Here is an 18,666-nt window from a genome sequence, read left to right as displayed (position 1 = left end):
GGCCATAGCACCATTTTAAACTCACATGTACCAGAGGTGATCGTGGCATGAGGAATGAGCATGGTACATTCTGAAGTCCCTAAAGTAATCAAGGGACTTTTGTTATTGCCTAAAGCAAACAAAGAACAGCCACCAAATAAACCTATATACATTTCTATTTTTTCCCTCAAATTTCTACTTGAAGTGAAAGGAAAGTCACTTCTTGCTTTCTCTGCCCCAGTAACTCTGGGTGGCAGTCACTTTTTGGAGCAGTTCTCCTGGAGAAATTACTCTGTAATCCCAAATTCCTACTGTACGAACAAATCTGCTCATACATTATCAGGGAAGAAATACTGGAACCTGGATTTTAGTCCCGGCTCTGCCACTTTCTCCATCCCTGACCTTGGGGAAATCACCTAAGCATCAGTTTCCTCCTCTAGAAAATAGAGAATAATATATGTCTCACAGATTATTTAGAGATTAAATGAGGTAATAAAACGTATTTCCTCAATTCCAAGTCACCATCAATTTTAAGTTACACCAAATTTTCAGGTGGAAAAAAACGTTACATTAAGTCCTCATGTTGCTTGTAAGACATCCAAATTTCAGAAACTCAAAATGTTTTTAAAAAATTATACTCAAAATGAGCAACTACTATAAATACGATTGCCTTGGCAAAGGAAGATTCTAAATAAATGTAAGACAGTCTTATTATCAGGGTCATCCTCCCTGGGCGGGGGATCTGCAATCTGTGCCCGGGTTTCCCTGTTGCCACCACTCTGCTAAGCAGCCTGAAGCAGGGCTGCCACTTTAGCATTTCTCTTGAGACCCACCCCACCCCCTCACAATCCCAGATCAGATGCCAAACCCAGTGTGGATCGGACACCATGACGAGTCCAAACCAATCCATGCTGGGCTTGGCATCTGATCTGGGATTCTCCACCTTGCGGAGAATCGGAAAGTATCTCCACAATTTCTTTTGGACCGAGCTGTTCTTCCCTTTCCATGAGTTTCTTTTACACCTGACCTAGAGCCTCTCAACCATTTTCATGTCACTGCACAGTCAGAAAATGATAATATTTGTATAGCACTCCAGGGAAAAGGGAGGAACAGTTGGGCCAAGAGCCCAATGACTTCACCATCTGGAACCCATTCAGGGCATTCCAGTGTGGCCCACCTTCTCCAATTAGTCTCCTCAATGAAAAAGAAAGAGGGGGAGGAAGAGAAAGAGAAAAGAAGAAGAAAACCCTGGTAATGTTCACTGGTTTTTGCTTTAGAATTATAAGGGCACTTTAGTTTATTGAAGCCTCTTTATAATAGTGATCTGGTATCGTGATCAAAATACCCTTGGGCTTGAAGAGCCATAAACAAACAAGTTGTGATACTTGCATGTGTATCAGAATCCCTGAGGAAACTTGGGGTGTGTGTGTGTGTGTGTGTGTGTGTGTGTGTGCGTGTGTGTTTCCTAATAGCCTGAGGCCTGGGAATCTGGATTGTAAGAAGGGCTCCGGGTAGTTTTTTATCATGCTTTTTTTTTTTTTTTTTTTTTTTTTTTTTTTTTTGAGACGGAGTCTCGCTCTGTCGCCCAGGCTGGAGTGCAGTGGCCGGATATCAGCTCACTGCAAGCTCCGCCTCCCAGGTTTACGCCATTCTCCTGCCTCAGCCTCCCGAGTAGCTGGGACTACAGGCGCCCGCCACCTCGCCCGGCTAGTTTTTTGTATTTTTTAGTAGAGACGGGGTTTCACTGTGTTAGCCAGGATGGTCTCGATCTCCTGACCTCGTGATCCGCCCGTCTCGGCCTCCCAAAGTGCTGGGATTACAGGCTTGAGCCACCGCGCCCGGCCTTATCATGCTTTTTAAGTCAGATCTGGGAACTACTGCCTTCAAGGCCCTAGGAAGGTTTCACCGGGCACTCTACCTTTCATGTTCTGCACTGCTCATTCTATTTTCCCCTGTAAAGGTAGCCTTTTTGTTGCAGTAGTCCAAACCTCGTCTTGCAGTGCCCTTGCATATGCGCTCAGTCCTGTCCCCTAGTGTACAAGAACTGCACTGCAAGGAGTAGAGAATCAGCTGACCTGTGGAACCAGAAGCTCAGCCTCTCAGACTTGGAATTTTCTCTGAGAACAGTGTGTCTCAGCATTTGGTGTGGGAATTTCCTGTATCAGAATTATCTAGAAACTCATTAGAAAAACAATCTGATCCATACTCTCAAATTTTGGACTAGTAATCTACATTTTAGATAAAGCATACTAGAAATTCTTATGTACATTCAGATTTGGAAACTACTACATATATGGGATTTACTAATCCTATTGATCTGTAAAGGGTTACTATGACTCACACATTGTTACCTGGGTCAAAGACAGGCCCTTTACTGCAAAATAACCATCCGTGTACACAGTAGACCCCTTGGAGTAGCCAGCCTTGCTTCCAATACAACTGTTGGGGTAGTGACCAGGAAAAGGTGCTTAGGCCCCAAATTCTGTCACTGAAGCCAATGGTGTAATTAAAGCTCAATGTGATGACTTGAATACAACACATCCTACCCTCATTTTACTTTCATCTGGCAGTTGAGGTGTTTTTGCTTTTACCATTATGGGTCTCCCAATCAGAGTGGAGTTTCTAGAATAAGTATTTTTAACAAAGAGTCCTTGAGCCCCTGAAGTTGCATGCAAAATTGTATGAAAATAAGTGTATTTTTCCAGGACAGGGTTCAGAAGTACTGCCAGATTCTCAAAGGCATTCTTGACCTGAAGGGAGAAAGATTAAGGATTAGAACAGAGGCATTTTAAAGGGTTAGAACAGTGAAGAATTATAAACAAAGGCCAGGTAAGGATTTCTGAACTTCTGCAGACCAAGCCTGACCAATTGTCCAGCATTCCCCCAAATCCACCTACTCTCCCTCCTCTTTTCTTTCTGCCTCATCCTTTCTTCCTTTATGCTTGTCTCTGTTTTTTCACCCCAATCCTTTTGTCTCTCTTTTTCTCCTCTGCCCCCACTTTGCCATCTCCCCATCCCTCCTCGCCTTCCATTCCTTCTCTTTCTCTCCCTTCCTAGCCTGAATAGGAAGCAAAGCATGTTCTTTGACTTGTTTCACCTGTTGAATATTTTCAGTATTACACTTATTTTATGTTGGTGGTTCTTGTTTGTCAAATTATGTGAGTTGCACATTTAATATTTCTCTAGTTAGGTGAGAAACGAATGCTTTAGGCATCCTTGTTCCCTGATTGTTTGGATCCAGCCCTTGTTAGAAGGCTTTCTGTGGGCAGTGGTCCCCATCACCCCTGGCCAGCAGCAGGCATGCCTTAGGCCTCCCTCTTATTCTGAGATTGATTCTGATGAAGAAAAAATGGCTGACCAGAATCCCAGAGCCCTGGCTCCGAGCCCCTACTCTGATCCCACGACCCAGCTGTCTCTGTTGAATTATTTTGATTTGCTGGCTTTGGCTTGGGGATCAGAGAAAGGAGCCATGGGTTGAAGAGGCCGTGTGTCCTGGTAAAGGTTGCAGAAGGAAGTACAAGTGAGCGCTGCCCAGCTTTGACCCCTGAGTCTGCTCCCCCTCTGTGACTCTGTGGGCAGGAGGGATGGGCTGGCCCAGCTCCCTGGCTGGGCGTTCCGTTCAGGGGATGGATGCCTGACACATGAAATCACCAGCTGGGGAGGGCCCTTCCACACTTCTGAGCCTCGCCCACCTCAGCCCTGAGCAGCTGGGAGTTCCGAGGAAGCGGTGGGTGACCGCGGAGGGGTGGGCTGACACATCCCGCCTGTGCCCCCAACTGCTGGTTTGTGTTCCTCTCACTGCACGTGGCACGTGTCCCCTGGCTGTGGGGAATTTGCAGATTACTTGTCATGTGACTGTAGAAGCGTACCTGAAGGCACTTCTGGCTTCACCATTTTGGGGGTACCTCCTCACGTAGGAGGCAGGATGGTGGGTCTGTATAAGGCACAAAGTGGGAGATGTGCCCTCAAGTCACTCACGTTTGGGTGGGGAGCAAGGCGGCCAGCTACAGACCCAGAGAACAAGGTGGGAAGTTCTGGGCTGAGAGTGGGCGTGCAGGAGTGGGCTCTGTGGTGTGAAGAGCCTGTGAGTGCTGGCCGAGGGTGGGGGGTGGGAGGTAACCCAGAGGTAGAGCTGGCAGGAGAGTGCTGCCTCCTGAGGCTGGCAGGAGATGATGCCCCAAATCGCAAATTTGAAAGTTAAATAATATACAAAGGACCCGTGTGGGCCCCCATCCCCCACCCCCACCCTTCTCCTTGCGACCCTCACTCCAGGACCCAGACAAGGCCAGTGCTAGAGCTTCCAGACCTGCTCACAATCCAACTTACCTGGATCTTGCCTGGATCTTCATGCTCCCTGGGGACTGAGGCACGCACCTTCATCTTCAGGGATGTGTTCTGAAGAAATATCGAGGCCTCTGCCGTAGGGTTGACCTAACCCCAACACATAGGTGTCCACACCGTAGGCCAGCACTAGGCAAGGGGGCAGCCTCTAGACATCTGCCTGGGGATTGCCTTTGCCTTTAGACCTCTGGGCCCCATAGAGAGTTGGCAAGTGGCTGTCACTGCTGGCCTGATGTGAAAGATTGCATCACATATACTACAGTCGTCAGAGACATGGCTTTGGAGTCAGACCTCCAGCTTCGAGTTCCGGCTTAGCTGTAATTTGCTACATGGATCTGATCAAGTTAAGTAACCTCTCTGACCTGCTCTCTTTGTTTCTGAAAAGCAGGTAATAGCGCCTGCCTCGCTGGGTTGCCAAAGCATAAAATAAGATAATGTTTATAAGAGGCCTAGTGTCATGCCTGGCACAAAGTAGGTGCTCAATAAAAAGTCATTGTCATTATCATTGCTTGTCCTGGAAGAATAGTTCCCTGGAGGCCCGGGGTTATACTCTAAGACAGTGCTTCAGGATCTGGGGAGCTTGTTAAAATGAAGGTTCCAATGCCGCAGGTTGGGGACTATACTTTGCATACCAAGGTAGTTTCCTGGAGCACCTCAGTCACGTTCAGTCAAGGGCAGCAGCATCCTTTCTTCTCCTCTTGCTCTCCCCGTGTGCTCTCTGGGTTGATCAGTCATCAAAACACTTCCCAGGCTGTCCAGGCAGGATGTGGGGCAGGATGTATGGTCACTGGACTCATCCAGCACCCCAGTGACTGCAGCCACCTGGGGATGAGGAGGGGATCCCGAGGGAGGCTTGAACTTGTCTCTGACCTTGAGGATTCCTAATCTGACAGGGAGATGGTACAAACACACCTCACTCTCCATAAGCGCCTGCAGAAAAGGCACACAACGGCTTGCAAAAGAACACACAGAGACACAGGAAGGGGCCACTTCTGGTTTCCTCCTCTCAGAGCCAGGAGGTGGAGAGCAGAGCGCCTCTGCCAGCCCCACAAAGGGAAGCGGGGTGCAGCCTGGAGCTGCAAGGTCAGGTGATATGGCACTAGCCCAGGGCAGCCCGGGTTAAAGGCACACTCACTCAAGGCCAGCTGTCATTTAGTGGGACCGCAGGTTAAACGCTGCTCCCAGGCCTTGGGTCCCAGTGACCAGGAAAGTTTTGAAAATGAGAACATGTGCTGACCATAGGACTAGGACAACAGCACCCTTGATTTTGCGGAAGTCTTCCCTGGGAGTTGGGCATGCTTGATATTGAGACGCTGCAGCTTGTATTTCTTGACAGCTTTGCTGCAAATGCTCACACACCTCACCCTTGAGTAAAACTCCACGGATTCCAGACGTCAGCAAACTCCTGAGCACAATGGTCCTTTCCACCTAAACCCCTGAGCACACAGTGAGTTCTGCCTACATTGGTGACTGGTGGTCAGAGGGCTTGCTGGACAGCTTCCCCGCCTCGCTTCTCGTGAAGGAAGGACCTTCCTGTGGTGAGAAGAGGTGTTCGCTGTGGCAACAAACTGAGACCTTGTCTCTACAAAAAATGTGAAAAAATACCTGGGCATGGTGGCGTCGGCCTGTAGTCCCACCTAGTCGGGAGGCTGAAGTGGGAGGATCATTTGAGCCCTGGGAGGTAGAGGCTGCAGTGAGCCGTGATCATGCCACTGCATTCCGAGGGAGGCCACAGCTAGTAGGCAGGGCCTGTGGCTCTGTCCTTACCTTCCGCCAGCCTTGGGCAGGAAGCCCCCTTTATCCTCTATTCCCACATCTGTATGGCAGGAAGGAGCCGAGGCCTTAAGCAAGGTGGCATCTCTGAGGATCCACGGGGAGGGTGCTGTGGAAAGAAATGGATTGTGTATTTTTTTGTTATTGTAGTAAAATATCCATAGCACACACTTTGCCATTTTAACCATTTTTAACTGTACAATTCGGTGGCATTAGTTACATTCACACTGTTTTGCAATTGTCCTAACCATTTGCTTCCAAAACTTTATCATCACCCCAAACAGAAACTCCGCCCCCAGTAACCTCTATTCTATGGCACTTTCTGCCTCTCTGAATTTGCCATTCTAGATATTTCATATGCAATAGTTCCCCTTATCTACAGTTTTGTTTTCTGCAGTTGCAGTTATCCATGGTCAACAGTGGTCCAAAAATAGATGAAAATAGTATAGTACAATAAGATATTTTGGGCCAGGCGCCGTGGCTCATGCCTATAATCTCAGCACTTTGGGAGGCTGAGGTGGGAGGCTTGCTTCTGCTCAGGAGCTTGAGACCAGCCTGGGCAACAAAGTGAGACCCTGTCTCTACAAAAAATATAAAAAATTAGCTGGGCATGGTGGCACTGGCCTGTAGTCTTAGCTAGTCTGGAAGCTGAAGTGGGAGGATCACTTGAGCCCTGGGAGCTGGAGGCTGCAGTAAGCTGTGATCGTGCCAATGCACTCCAGACGGGGTGACAGAGCAAGACCCTGTCCCCGCCATCCCCCCAAAAACAGAAAGAAAAGAATAAAAAAGACATTTCGAGATGAGGGAGAGAGACCACATTCGTAAAATTTTTATTACAATATAATTGTGTTTTATTATTAGTCATTGTTGCTAGTCTCTTACTGAGCCTAATTTATAAGTTAAACTTGATCACAGGTATGTATATACAGGAAAAAACATAGTATATACAGGGTTTGGTATTATCTGCCATTTCAGGCATCCACTGAGGGTTTTGGAATGGATGCCCTGTGGATAAAGGGGAACTACTGTAAAGGGAATTATACAACATTTGTCCTTTTGCGTCTGGCTTCTTTCACTTAGCATGATGTCTTCAAAGTTCATCTGTGTTGTAGCATGCATCAGAAATTCATTCCTTCTTATGGTGGAATAATATTCCATTGTATCGATATACCACATTTTGTTTATCCATTCATCTGTGGATGGATATTTGGGTTGTTTCTATTGTTTGTTAATATTAATGTTTTATATTTTTTGCATGTCCCCTGGGGCTAGGTGCTGGAGATACCCCAGAAAATAAGAGAGCATGGTGCCTGCCCCCACCTAGCTCATAGTCTAGTGGAAAAAACAGGCAAGTAGCCAGCCAGTAACAGCAGAGAAATGGGGACCCATAGGACATATTGGACAAGGGCTTGGCCCCAGCTGCTAACTTTGTGATGTGGGCGTCTCCTTTCTCAGGCCTTAGCTTTCCCATCAGTAAAATGGATTTAAGGCTAAAGTGTGCTGTGATGCTAACTTTCAACAGTTCTATGATACTGAATCTTTAGCCATGGGATTCTAAGGAAGGCCCTGCTCTGTTTCTTGGGTAGGACTTGGGGTGGGGGAGAGCTGCCTATGGCTGCAGAACTTGGTAGGGAAGGGGTCTGAGCATGTGAATATTTTCAGCCTGGTGCTTGGCAGGAGGGGGGCTCTGCTTACATATCTGTGTGTTGATACTGGCTGCCCCTTCCCTGCAGGGGCCACTTGACCTCCCACCCCCTCTCAGCTGCCTGCCTAGAGAGGATATCCAAGCAACAGTGGGGCAGGGCAGACTCCTTGACCAGCTTGGAGCTGTGCAGGGGCAGCTGATTTGAGGGGGCCGTGAGTTGAGTTAGGATTATTTTGGGGGTGTTGGGGGTCAGGAGTTGAAGCATGAGAAGTGGGATGCCAGAGGCAGAGACAGCCAGAAGGAATAAGTGGTGGCTGGGAGGAACCCACAGCCAGGGTGGAGACTTCCCGTTAAAACAGCCCCTTATCCTGGCGGGAGGGAGAGTGCATTCCTTTCCCCCAGGAGATAAGGAGGCCAGATTTTCCTTTCTTAGGGCTCCTTTCTAGGGCAGGCTAGTGGGGGCTCTATGGGCTGGGCTAGGGGAGGGGTCTCTCTGGACCCCTCTGCAGGGTCCCAGCGGGACCACCTGGAGCCCCTGGCACTCGTCCAAGACTCCCTGCAGCCTTGGACAAGCATCGCCGCAGCAGTGGCAACACAATGTTTGAATCCCAGTTGCCTCTCTGTGCCTCAGTTTCATTCCCTGAAAAAAAATCCATCTACCTCATAGGGTAGTTGTGAGGTTTCCATGAGTTAATACGGTAAAGCACTTGGAACAAATGGTGCGCAGCGGAAGTGGACAGCACTGTTCTCACCCGAAGATGCCTCTTGTTTCCTGGGGCCCAGGTGAGAACCTAGTGGCTCCTCAAGTCAGATTCTTTTCACATTCTTGGGCATTTGACAGCTCTTTCCGGCTGTAGGCCTCTCTAGGCAAAAATCTCATCTCAGCTTACTAACCTCAAGGCCGTTATGAGAAAAGGTTTATTAAGCATTTCAAATAGAGCCCGTGTTAACAGATGGAACAATTTCTCTTCATGAAGAAAAAGCTTATCTTTCCTTTCACAAATAAGGAATCCTTAGCTCAGAAAGAGCCCCGGGACTGCCGTCCTAGACCACAGGGCATGGCGGGAGCTGCTCTTTTTATGGGACACTTTCAACCGCTTCCCTCCCAGGCCAGGGAGCCTGCCCTGACATCCCCCAACCTGGCCCTTCATCCCCTGGGTTGCCCAGCCCTGGGGGTTCTTCCCCACAGCCAGCCCTCCCACAGGGTGGAGGCCTCCCCATGGCCAGGCAGGGGTTCCATGCTGCTCCTCCCTAGGCGGACTGGGTGGGACTCCCCTGGCCCTCTGGACAGGTCCAGCCACACTTTAGATTTCCCTTCTGGCCACTGCTGGAATGCCCAGCCCTCCCTCTGTGTATTTTCTCTCTGGGTGGGGTCTTGGGCTGAAAACCCTGTGCACATCCTCTCTCCACCCTCTCTTTGGAGAACCAAAGTCAATAGGGCTGAAGCCAGGGAGGAGACTGTGGTCCGAGGAAGGCTCCAGGCTCACGCCCAGAACTCCTGGGGGACCTCTTCGAAACCTCTCATTATTTCCTCTTCCAAATCTCCAGGCAGTGATCAATACAAAGCAATACAGCCCGATTCAGTTTAATTTCAAAACAGTCCGATGCAATACAGCCCGAGTCAGTTCTATTTCAAAACACTTTTATTGAACACCAATAGTTGTACCAGGATTGTTATGACCCAGTTCAATGGGAGAGCCCAACAGATTGGGACTTGATACTATCTGGACTCCAAACTGTACTCTCAGTTAGGGTTACTGTTCCCCTTTTGACTCTGCATGTCTTTTGAACAATTGGCTCCAGCTTGCCCTTTGGTTTCCTCAGTTGTTAAAATAGGCCAATGAATGAGACCATGAAGGTTTCCTCATCTCTCTGCCTTTCCATATAATCTCTCATTATCGGGCAGTAAGGTTTTATTAACATATGAAACTGTGGTAGGGAGCTTGTTTCAGGGTTCTGGAGCACATCCTGTATCAACAACTACAGAGTCAGGGTAGAGAGGGGGGCATGTTATGGAAGCTGGTTTGGGATTTTACCTCTGTCATTGGAAACCAACTGTGTATTTGGAGAGTGTGTCCTGAGAGGCCTGAGAGTAGGCTTCTGGCTGGGTAGACTTCAGAATTAGAAGGGTTCTGAAAAATTATCTCGTACTCTGCTATTGAGAGTGCGACTGCAGGCAGGAGCATGGCATCACCGGGGAGCTCATTAGGAAGGCTGGGTCTCTGGCCCATGCCGATCTCGCTGACTCAAAATTTGCGTTGCAAAGCTCCAAGGGAAAAGGGCTTGTTTACAGTCCCACAGTGAGTCCTCGCATAACCAGGACCCTAACCCAGCTGTCCTGATTCCTGGTTTTGTCACTGTTCTTGCCTTCCTCCACCCAGAGATCTTCAGGGTCCTTGTGCCTGGAAGGGGGCCCTGTGTTTCACGCCGAGGGAGGATGAGCATGGCGGGGACTTCTCCCAAATCTGTGCTTCTTGAGTTCAGTTTTGACTGGGCTCCTCCCTGATAACCTATAACTGCTTCACCCTTTGTATCTCCCAAAAGAAAAACCCCACCCCCAGCCCAAGCAGACCGGTCCTGCTGTGTTTAATTGCCCATCTCTGCGCCTCTTAGCCCATCTGGGGCTGGGCAGTATCTGAGTGAGTGAGTGTCCGGGCGAGGGTGGGGCTGCTTGGGAAGGAACTGTTGTGGGTGACAAGTGGCAGGATGGGGCCCGTGGACACTCCCTTTCCTCCCCTTTCCGCGGACCCCCTGGGCCAGGCAGTTTCGGATTGGCTGCAGATCCCCGTCTCCATGAGGCTGCGTCTGGCGAGGTGCAGGTGGTGAGACGCGCTGGGCTGTCCAGGGGCTGCGCGCGAGGCCGGGTGCGAGGTCCCGCGTGCGCGCCGCCCCCACTTCCTCTGCCGAGGAGCCTCGCGCAGTCTCCCGGGCCTCCCATTTCCCCCGACGCCCCTCCGGCGTCGTGGTGCGGATACCTTCCCAGAAGCGGCCTCTCCTTTCCCTTTCCTCGCAGAGCCGCTCTTCCTGCGCCCTCCGAGCCCCACCCTCCTTGCACCGTCCCGAGCCCTTCCTCCGCGCTGGCTATTCTCGGTTGCGCCAGCCTCTCCTATTGTCCGTTCCCAGGAAAGGGCTGTCTGACTGGTCGTCGGTCGCTGGTCCAGAGGTGGGGGACCCAGAAGAGAGCGCCGCCGGAAGCCCCCGCCGCGGCAGGAGCCGCAGCCCGCAGCCCCAGCATCATTTTTAGAAATCTCGCTTTCTAAGTTAGTCAGCAGTGCAACCCGACGCCCACAGGGAGGGGTATGACTTCCCGACTCCCTCTTCTAATTTCGGCAGCCCCCAGCGGCGTCGGTGGCGGCGGTGGGTGGGGAGGGGTGTCGGGGGCACCGCAGGTGCCACCCAGAGCCCCCCAGCAGCCACCTACCCAGACCAAGGGCCCCATGCCCGGCTGCTGGGCACCCCAACAACCCTGCTGGAGCAGCTCTCGGTCCCACTAGTGACCCCGCTGCCTGCCTTTGGCTAAGGGGAGGAGGGTAGGCTCCCACGAGCACCCCTTGGGAGCAGATGGTGGGCCCTGAAGAGCCACAGCCCACTGGCCACATCACAAGAAGCCCGAGTTACCCGAATTGCGGGTGGAAAGATCAAACCTTTCTGCAGACAGAGCTTCAAGGACTTTCCCTCTGCCTGTTACTGCCTGGGTCTTGTCGTCATTTGTTCTCTCTCTTACCCGCCCACCGTTTTGTTTTTGTTCTTCCTGAAAGCATACAGCTCAAACTGAACCAAAGTATTTTTATTCCTTGGATAGAGAAACAGATGTTCAGGTCAAACCCAGATCCATTCTCAGGCAGCAGCTGCAGGCCCCAGGCATCCCACGCCTTTGAGAGTTGGAAGATGTCAGATGACAGGACCCCAGACCACATTCTCAGTTTCACCAGCAGAGGAATCAAAAGCCCAACAGAGAGGCAAAGAGACTCTTCCGAGGTCAAGAAACAAGTGCTGGAAATCCCTGGGGAGGCCAGACGTGGTGTCTCACACCTGTAATCCCAGTGCTTTGGGAGGCCAAAGTGGGAGGATTGCTCGAGGCTGGCAGTTTGAGGTTGCGGTGAGCTACCATAGTGCCACTGCACTCCAACCTGGGTGATAGAGTAAGACCCCGTCTCTTTGAGAGAAAAAAAGGAAAGAAAGAAAAGAAAAGGACACTCCTGGGGAATGACTTTGGGATGGATTACAGAGGGACAGTGTGGTAGATGGAGACCTGAATTCACTCAGATGTGGGGTCCAGGACGGGCTGTGTCCTCCCAGCTGTGTAAACTCCAGCCAGTCGCATACCAGTAAGCACATGGTGTTCCACAGGATAGGACTCCTGCCTGCCCTACACAGATGGGGCGGGGGAGATGCCATGATCTCTGCGGGCATGTTTCCTGGGGCTGAAAGGCACCCTGTGCTGTAGGTATCTCTCTGTAAGGGGGTGCAGCGCCAGGGCCTGGGGACCCACCTCCTAGAGAGAGAGGCCTGGGTTCTGCCACCAGGAGAGGCAGTGGGTGAAATACAGACACATCTGGCTATGTGACCTCCAACAAGATTTTTCACCTTCCGGAGCCTCTGTGTCCTCAGTCGTCGTACAAGTATGACATTGTAAGGTCTTGGTGCTCAGTGGCTGGCACATAGGAAGGGTTCAGTCATTGGTTGCTTGGCATCATTTTCAGAAGTGAGGTTGCACTGTGATGTTCTTGGGGTGACCTGCGCAATCTCTGTGCACACAGTCGTGGCCATTGCTTGGCAAGGATTATGGCATTAAAACCTTATTGGCTGCGTCACTCTCAGGGCTGCTGTCCACTCTGAGGCAGGGCAGGGCGGCAGTCAGGCCTTGGGAAGTTGTGGGTGCCTCCTGGCGGGACAGTCTTAGGTCCAGATGTAGTTGCTAGAGTGGAGGTCTCGAACCTTAAGGTCCATGCCCTCCAGAGAGACTTCAGAAATCTGCCCTCTCCCAAAATGATATGCAAAATGTGGTGTCTGTGGGGACAGGGACCATGGTTTTCATCAGACTCTCAAATGAGGCAACTAAAAGAATTAGGAACCTTTGGTCTGGGCATCAGCAAGTCAGGCATTAAGAGCCACTGTTGGAGGGCATGGCAGATGGCATGGACCTCAGCCCTAATCCTGGGTGTGACCCGCTGACCTCACACCGTGCTTAGCTAGCCAGTACCGGCCAAAGACATCAGTTACTCCCCTGGGCACCCACTCTGCATAAGCCCAACAGAGAGTCAGCCATGCCTCGGGTCTGGCTGGGCCACCAGGTTCAGGGTGTGGTAAAGAGACCCAGGCCCCAGCAGGCAGGATGGGGATCAGTGAGGAAGACTCTTTGGGGACTGGCTCAGGATTGGGGACCCTGAGGTGGGGTGGTGATAGGTGAGGGGTGCAAGTCATAAGGGCCTGGGAAGATAGGGGCAGAGGAAATGAGGCAGGGTCCACTGTGCCAGCTTTGGGGACTCCTTTTTATCCACTGGAAAGTGGCCCATGTGAGGGATGGGCCACCAGATCCAATGCCCTGCCTCAGTGGGCTTGGTCAAAACAGAAAATTCTCTCTGAATAAGGCCTCAGACTGTGGGTCATGCAGGTACAACTCGGGGTGTTCTCACCCTCTCTCTCTTTTGCTCAGTTTCTTTCTTCCTTTGGTCCTTATTTTATTTTCCCTGTCTTGTTTATGTTTTTCTCATAAGCCACTCAAGTCATTTTGGGAAACAGAGTATAAACAGAAAGAAAGAAAAGCTCTTCATACATAGAAAAGCTTCCTGGAGAAAGTGGGCTTTCAATTGTGGGATGTTTTGTTTGTTTTCCTAAAAGGTATTATTATTTGATGACAAGTAGATTATGTTCATTTAAAAAAATTATTTTGTCACCCAAACTGGAGTGCAGTAGCACAGTCACAGCTGACTGCAGCCTTTACCTTCTGGGCTCAAGTGATTCTCCCACCCCAGCTTCTTGAGTAGCTACTAGCATGCCCAGATGAGTGGTGTGTGTGTGTGTGTGTGTGTGTGTGTGTGTGTGTGTATTTTGTAGAAGGGGTCTTTCTGTGTTGCCCAGGCTGGTCTAAAACTCCTGGGCTCAAGCATTCCTCCCGCCTCAGCCTCCCAAAGTGCTGGGATTGCAGACATGAGCCACTGCACTCAGCCCATTAACTTAAATGCGGATGTTTTGTAGAAATAAAAAAAAAGTAAAAGAATTGCCTGTAATTGCATTATACAAACAACCACAGTTAGTATTTCAGTGTGTTTTCTTCTAGCTGTTTCTTACATGTATAGATTAATACACCTTTTTTTGTATTTATACTATAAATGGTATCTGAATTAACATATATTACATATAACATGGACAGTTTTCTCTCATACTAAAAACTCATTATAAGCTTTTAAAATGTCTCAGTCTCACATAGTTAGACATTTAGAACCTCCTCTGATGTTTTTTATTTTATGTTTATTTTTAAATTTTAAAAAATTGAGATAGAGTCTTGCTCTGTTGCTCAGGCTGGACTGCAGTGGTGCAATCTTGGCTCATTGCAACCTCTGCCTCCCAGGTTCAAGCAATCCTCTTGCCTCAGCCTCCAGAGTAGCTGGGACTACAGGCATGCCCCATTGCACCTGGCTAATTTTTGTAGTTTTAGTAGAGATGGGGGTTTCAACTTTTGGCCAGGTTGGTCTCGAACTCCTGACCTCAAGTGATCTGCCTGCCTCGGCCTCCCAAAGTGCTGGGATTATAGGCGTGAGCCACTGCACCCGGCCCCTCCCCCGATTTTACATTATTGTAAGTAAAGCATTGACACATATTTTTGTCTATAGTGTTCTTTGCAAAGTTAAGACTATTTCCTTGAACAAGATTCAGAACTGAGCTTGGCTCCAGCTCAGAGCAGGCTGGGCCAGCAGCAGTGTGAGTGTGAGTGTGCACTTGCGAATGTGGCAGGGCTCCATTTCTCATTAGCCCTGCAAGAGAGGGCAACTGAGGCAGGCCCACAGGCAGCCAAGTGACTCATTATCTCAGCCTGCAGGTCTTGCTGAAGGAACAGGCGAGAAAAGGCTTCCCAGTGACTCATCTGTTGGGCCTGAAATCCCTCTGAACCTTCAGGCTGGCCAGAGCAAAGCCCTTCAGGCCCGGTGACCAAATATTCCCCTGTGTCAGGGCCGCCCTTGGGCCCTTGGAGATGAATGCGCCTGATGAAGTGTTTTATGTCCTGCAAGGCAGGCCTGCCGGGCATGCACAGCCCTCCGCTCAGATGTGCTTTCCGATCTGCACATCAGTCCAGCTTGGCTGAGCTCAGTTCCAAGGCGGGCTGGGCTAGTTTTCTCCTCCTTAAGACTCATCAGTGAGGTCAGCCAGCGGATAAGCTAAAGTTAACTTAGCTATTATTGCTTTTTTGTTAATGAGGGGAGGGCCAGCTATGAAGACGCCAAACCATTCAGAAAAGTTGTATAGCACTTAGGATTGAATATGCCAGAACAAATTCTGTATTCAGGCAAAATAAAGCAATTGACAATGATTTAAGTCCTGACTGAACTCTCAAGGGTCCCTTGTGCTTCCCTGAGCTTTCGTTTTATTATTTTTTTAAAAAATGTTTTTCTTATGAAGTTGTGAATCTTGGAAGCTGTGTGAAGCGCGGGCGACCTCATTGGACTCATCGGAGTGACCGGAGCCTTCTTTTGTGGATGGAGGCTTGGGCTGTAATTAAGCTCCAAGCAGGTGGAGGATGCGGCTTGGGGAAATTCTGTCCCTGAAACCCTAGGGTTGGCTGTGGAGTGAGAGCTGAATACCCATCCTACGGCACCACAGGGGTTGAGGGAAAACGAGTAGTTAAGAAAGTAGTTAAGAAAGTTTGACAGTTAAGAAACTGTCAAACTTGTTTCCAAAGTCATTGCACCATTTTACATTCCCTTCAGCAGCGCATGAGGGTTCTGGTGTCTCCACATCTTTGCTAATACTTGTATGGACAATCTTCTCAATCTTAGACATTCTAGTAGCTTCTCCTTCTTTTTCTGTCCCTATCCCATTTGGGTGGGGACAACAAGTGAGGAAATGGCCACGTATAGGAGGGCAGAGGGCCCTCCTGTCCAAGTTTGACAGCTTCTCTTGGACAACAATTAATAGGAACAAACCAACTCCTTCTCAGAGATGAGATTCAGAAGCAGAGGCTGAATATCCTGGGTGTTCCTGAAACCAAGAACACTTGACTTGTGTCTTAAAATCCCGCAGCTCACTAGCGTGTTCACAGATGCTGTTCAAAGTGACCTCCTTTGACAAAGAAGCAATGTGCCTGCAGGGTTGAAACCACTTGAAAAAACTTTGTTAAAGTCGATGTACAAAAATGTTTAAAATGCTTTGAGGAAATAAGATCTGAGATGTTCCTGCTATCATGTAGTCTGTGAACAAGTCGAATTGAAAGTGTGGAAGCAAGATGTGCCCATAGGCTGAGAGATCTAAGAGAAAGGTTCTTTTCAGCGTGACCCATATTTGCAACCTAGCTACTGTGCACCAGTGCAGTGCTTAGCTCTGGGGGATAGAGACCTGCAGACCTGGATTTCGTGCCTCAAGGAATCTAGTTGGGGAAGGTCTTACTGTGGCCAGACCTAGCGCCAAGAGCAGTGAGGAGGGAGGAATAGATTCTGATTAGGGAGTGCTTGTAAAGCCCAAAGGAGCACCATTTGAGCTGAGGTTGAACAGTTGGCCCACTATGATGCTTAGAGATATGGGAGAAGAGTCTGGAAGGCCAGGAGACTGCCTAACGAAGGCACGGGGTTGGGTGTGGTGGCCTTCCTCAGGGTGTGGCTGCTGGAGAGGAGAAAAAGCAAGGGATGAGTAGGGAGTGGTGGCTATTGCCAGGTTGTGGAGGCTTTGATAGGAGTTTGGACTTGATTCTGTAACTATTAGGGATTCGTTGAAGGTTTTTGAGTAGGAAAGTAACTTGCAAATATCAATTGATTTTTTAAATGGAAAACAAACACATAAATACATGCTCATTGAAAGATATTTCAGCTATATTAAAGTCTGTGAAGCAAAAGATGAAAATGCTCCCCTTCCCAGAACTAACCACTGCTTCCTTTCATGTTATTTCATCCACCTGTGTCTATGGGATCGGCACACAAAAGTCAACCCTAGAAGTGGGAAGGAAGATGGTTCTGCAGACCCGCTCTGTCACTCTGTGTAACATACATGCCCCTACTTTTCCAATATTTAAAGTAATATATGAAATAGTACTGTCATCTGGGGAAATGCCTCCTGTGTCTTCTCACTGGGCTCACGTTGCTCTCCATTGCATTATTTCAGAACATGGTTTCATTGGATATTCGCCCGAACTGCTACAGAACAACACGCTGCCCGATTACAGCCCTGGGGAATCTTTTTTCACTGTGTTTGGGGTTTTCTTCCCAGCGGCTACAGGTATTGTAATCTGGGTTCCTTTTTACTCTCAAATTTGGGATAGAAGTTCTTGGTTCCAAAATTCAGCATCATCATTGGCCTGCATGTGCTCTTGGTATGTATATCCAACTTTAGATATGGGCTTAGCTTTGACTAAAATTTTGTTATTTTGTTTATTTTTGTATGTATTTTGTAGAGACAGGGTCTCACTATGTTGCCCAGGCTGGTCTTGAACCTCTGGCCTCAAACATAAAAATCTATTATTTTAACAGAGTTTACCGAAGGCCCTCAATATGATTTAATCCTCCTCACTCCTTACACATTGCACCTCTTGTTCATAGAAAGGACACATATCTCATAGGGCTGAACAGGACAGATTCCTCAGCAGGACAAGCTGCTCTTTTCACAGGTGGAATAAGTGCATGCCTGGAATGGAAGGGAATGGAATGGAAGGGAATGCCTTCCCTTCCCTCTACCCATACCAGCACATCTTCTCCCAGAGGGCAGAAAAATACTATTATCTTTTCTTGCTATATTGGGTGTGAGCCAAAACAATATTCCAGGGGTGAGGAATGAATCTCCTCACCCTCCCTTCCCCAAGTTCTGCAGTAACTGTAGAGGAGTCTCCCACAGCCAAGCTACCTGTAGGACCCCTGCCCCATGCTTGTGTCCCTGGCCTGGAAGGCAATAAGCTAACATGTTGACCAGATGCTCCATAAAAAATAACACTTGCTAGTGACTGGGTTTGTCCCAAGGGAACAGACTCTTAATGAAGAGAGAAAAGCATTTCACTCTTGATCAAGAGAATGTCGATAGCCTGGAGTGTATTTGCCTTGTCTCCTTGTCTCTCTCCCCTTTCCCTCTGCCCTCCTATACGTGGCCATTTCCTCACTTGTTGTCCCCACCCAAATGGGATAGGGACAGAAAAAGAAGGAGAAGCTACTAGAATGTCTAAGATTGAGAAGATTGTCCATACAAGTATTAGCAAAGATGTGGAGACACCAGAACCCTCATGCGCTGCTGAAGGGAATGTAAAATGGTGCAATGACTTTGGAAACAAGTTTGACAGTTTCTTAAAAATTACATCCAGCTATTCCATGACTAGTTATCTACTGCAGAGGATCAAAGGCCTGTGTTCATATGAAGATTTGCACATGAACTTTCAAATCAGCTTAAATTTTAATAGCCCCAAACTAGAAATAGCTTGAATGTTCATCAACAGATGAGTGCATAAACAAACTATGGTGTAGCCACACAATAGGAAAACACTCAACAATAAAAATGAATAACTGGCTGGGCATGGTGCCTCATACCTGTAATCCCAGCACTTTGGGAGGCTGCGGAAGGCGGATCACCTGAGGTCAGGAGTTCAAGACCAGCCTGGACAACATGGTGAAACCCCGTCTCTACTAAAAATACAAAAGAAAATTAGCCTGGCATGGTGGTGCATACCTGTAGTCCCAGCTACTTAGGAGACTGAGGCAGGAGAATTGCTTGAACATGGAAGGCAGAGGTTACAGTGAGCC

At 49.0% G+C, this 18,666-nt stretch overlaps 1 protein-coding gene across 1 annotated transcript in view; it reads left to right on the top strand.

Annotated features, from left to right (window-relative positions):
- The window catches only part of SLC12A8 (solute carrier family 12 member 8), a 135,531-nt gene that overhangs the window by 54,066 nt on the left and 62,799 nt on the right, over nt 1-18,666 (top strand). The window contains exon 6 of the mRNA XM_010354813.2: nt 17,048-17,161. Within this exon, the coding sequence (XP_010353115.1) occupies nt 17,048-17,161 (114 nt within the window). The remainder of the gene's footprint in view (nt 1-17,047; nt 17,162-18,666) is intronic.

The sequence above is a fragment of the Rhinopithecus roxellana genome, chromosome 1 (genome assembly GCF_007565055.1).
Source record: "Rhinopithecus roxellana isolate Shanxi Qingling chromosome 1, ASM756505v1, whole genome shotgun sequence".
Classification (NCBI taxonomy): domain Eukaryota; kingdom Metazoa; phylum Chordata; class Mammalia; order Primates; family Cercopithecidae; genus Rhinopithecus; species Rhinopithecus roxellana.
This window is presented reverse-complemented; position numbering and strand designations above follow the sequence as displayed.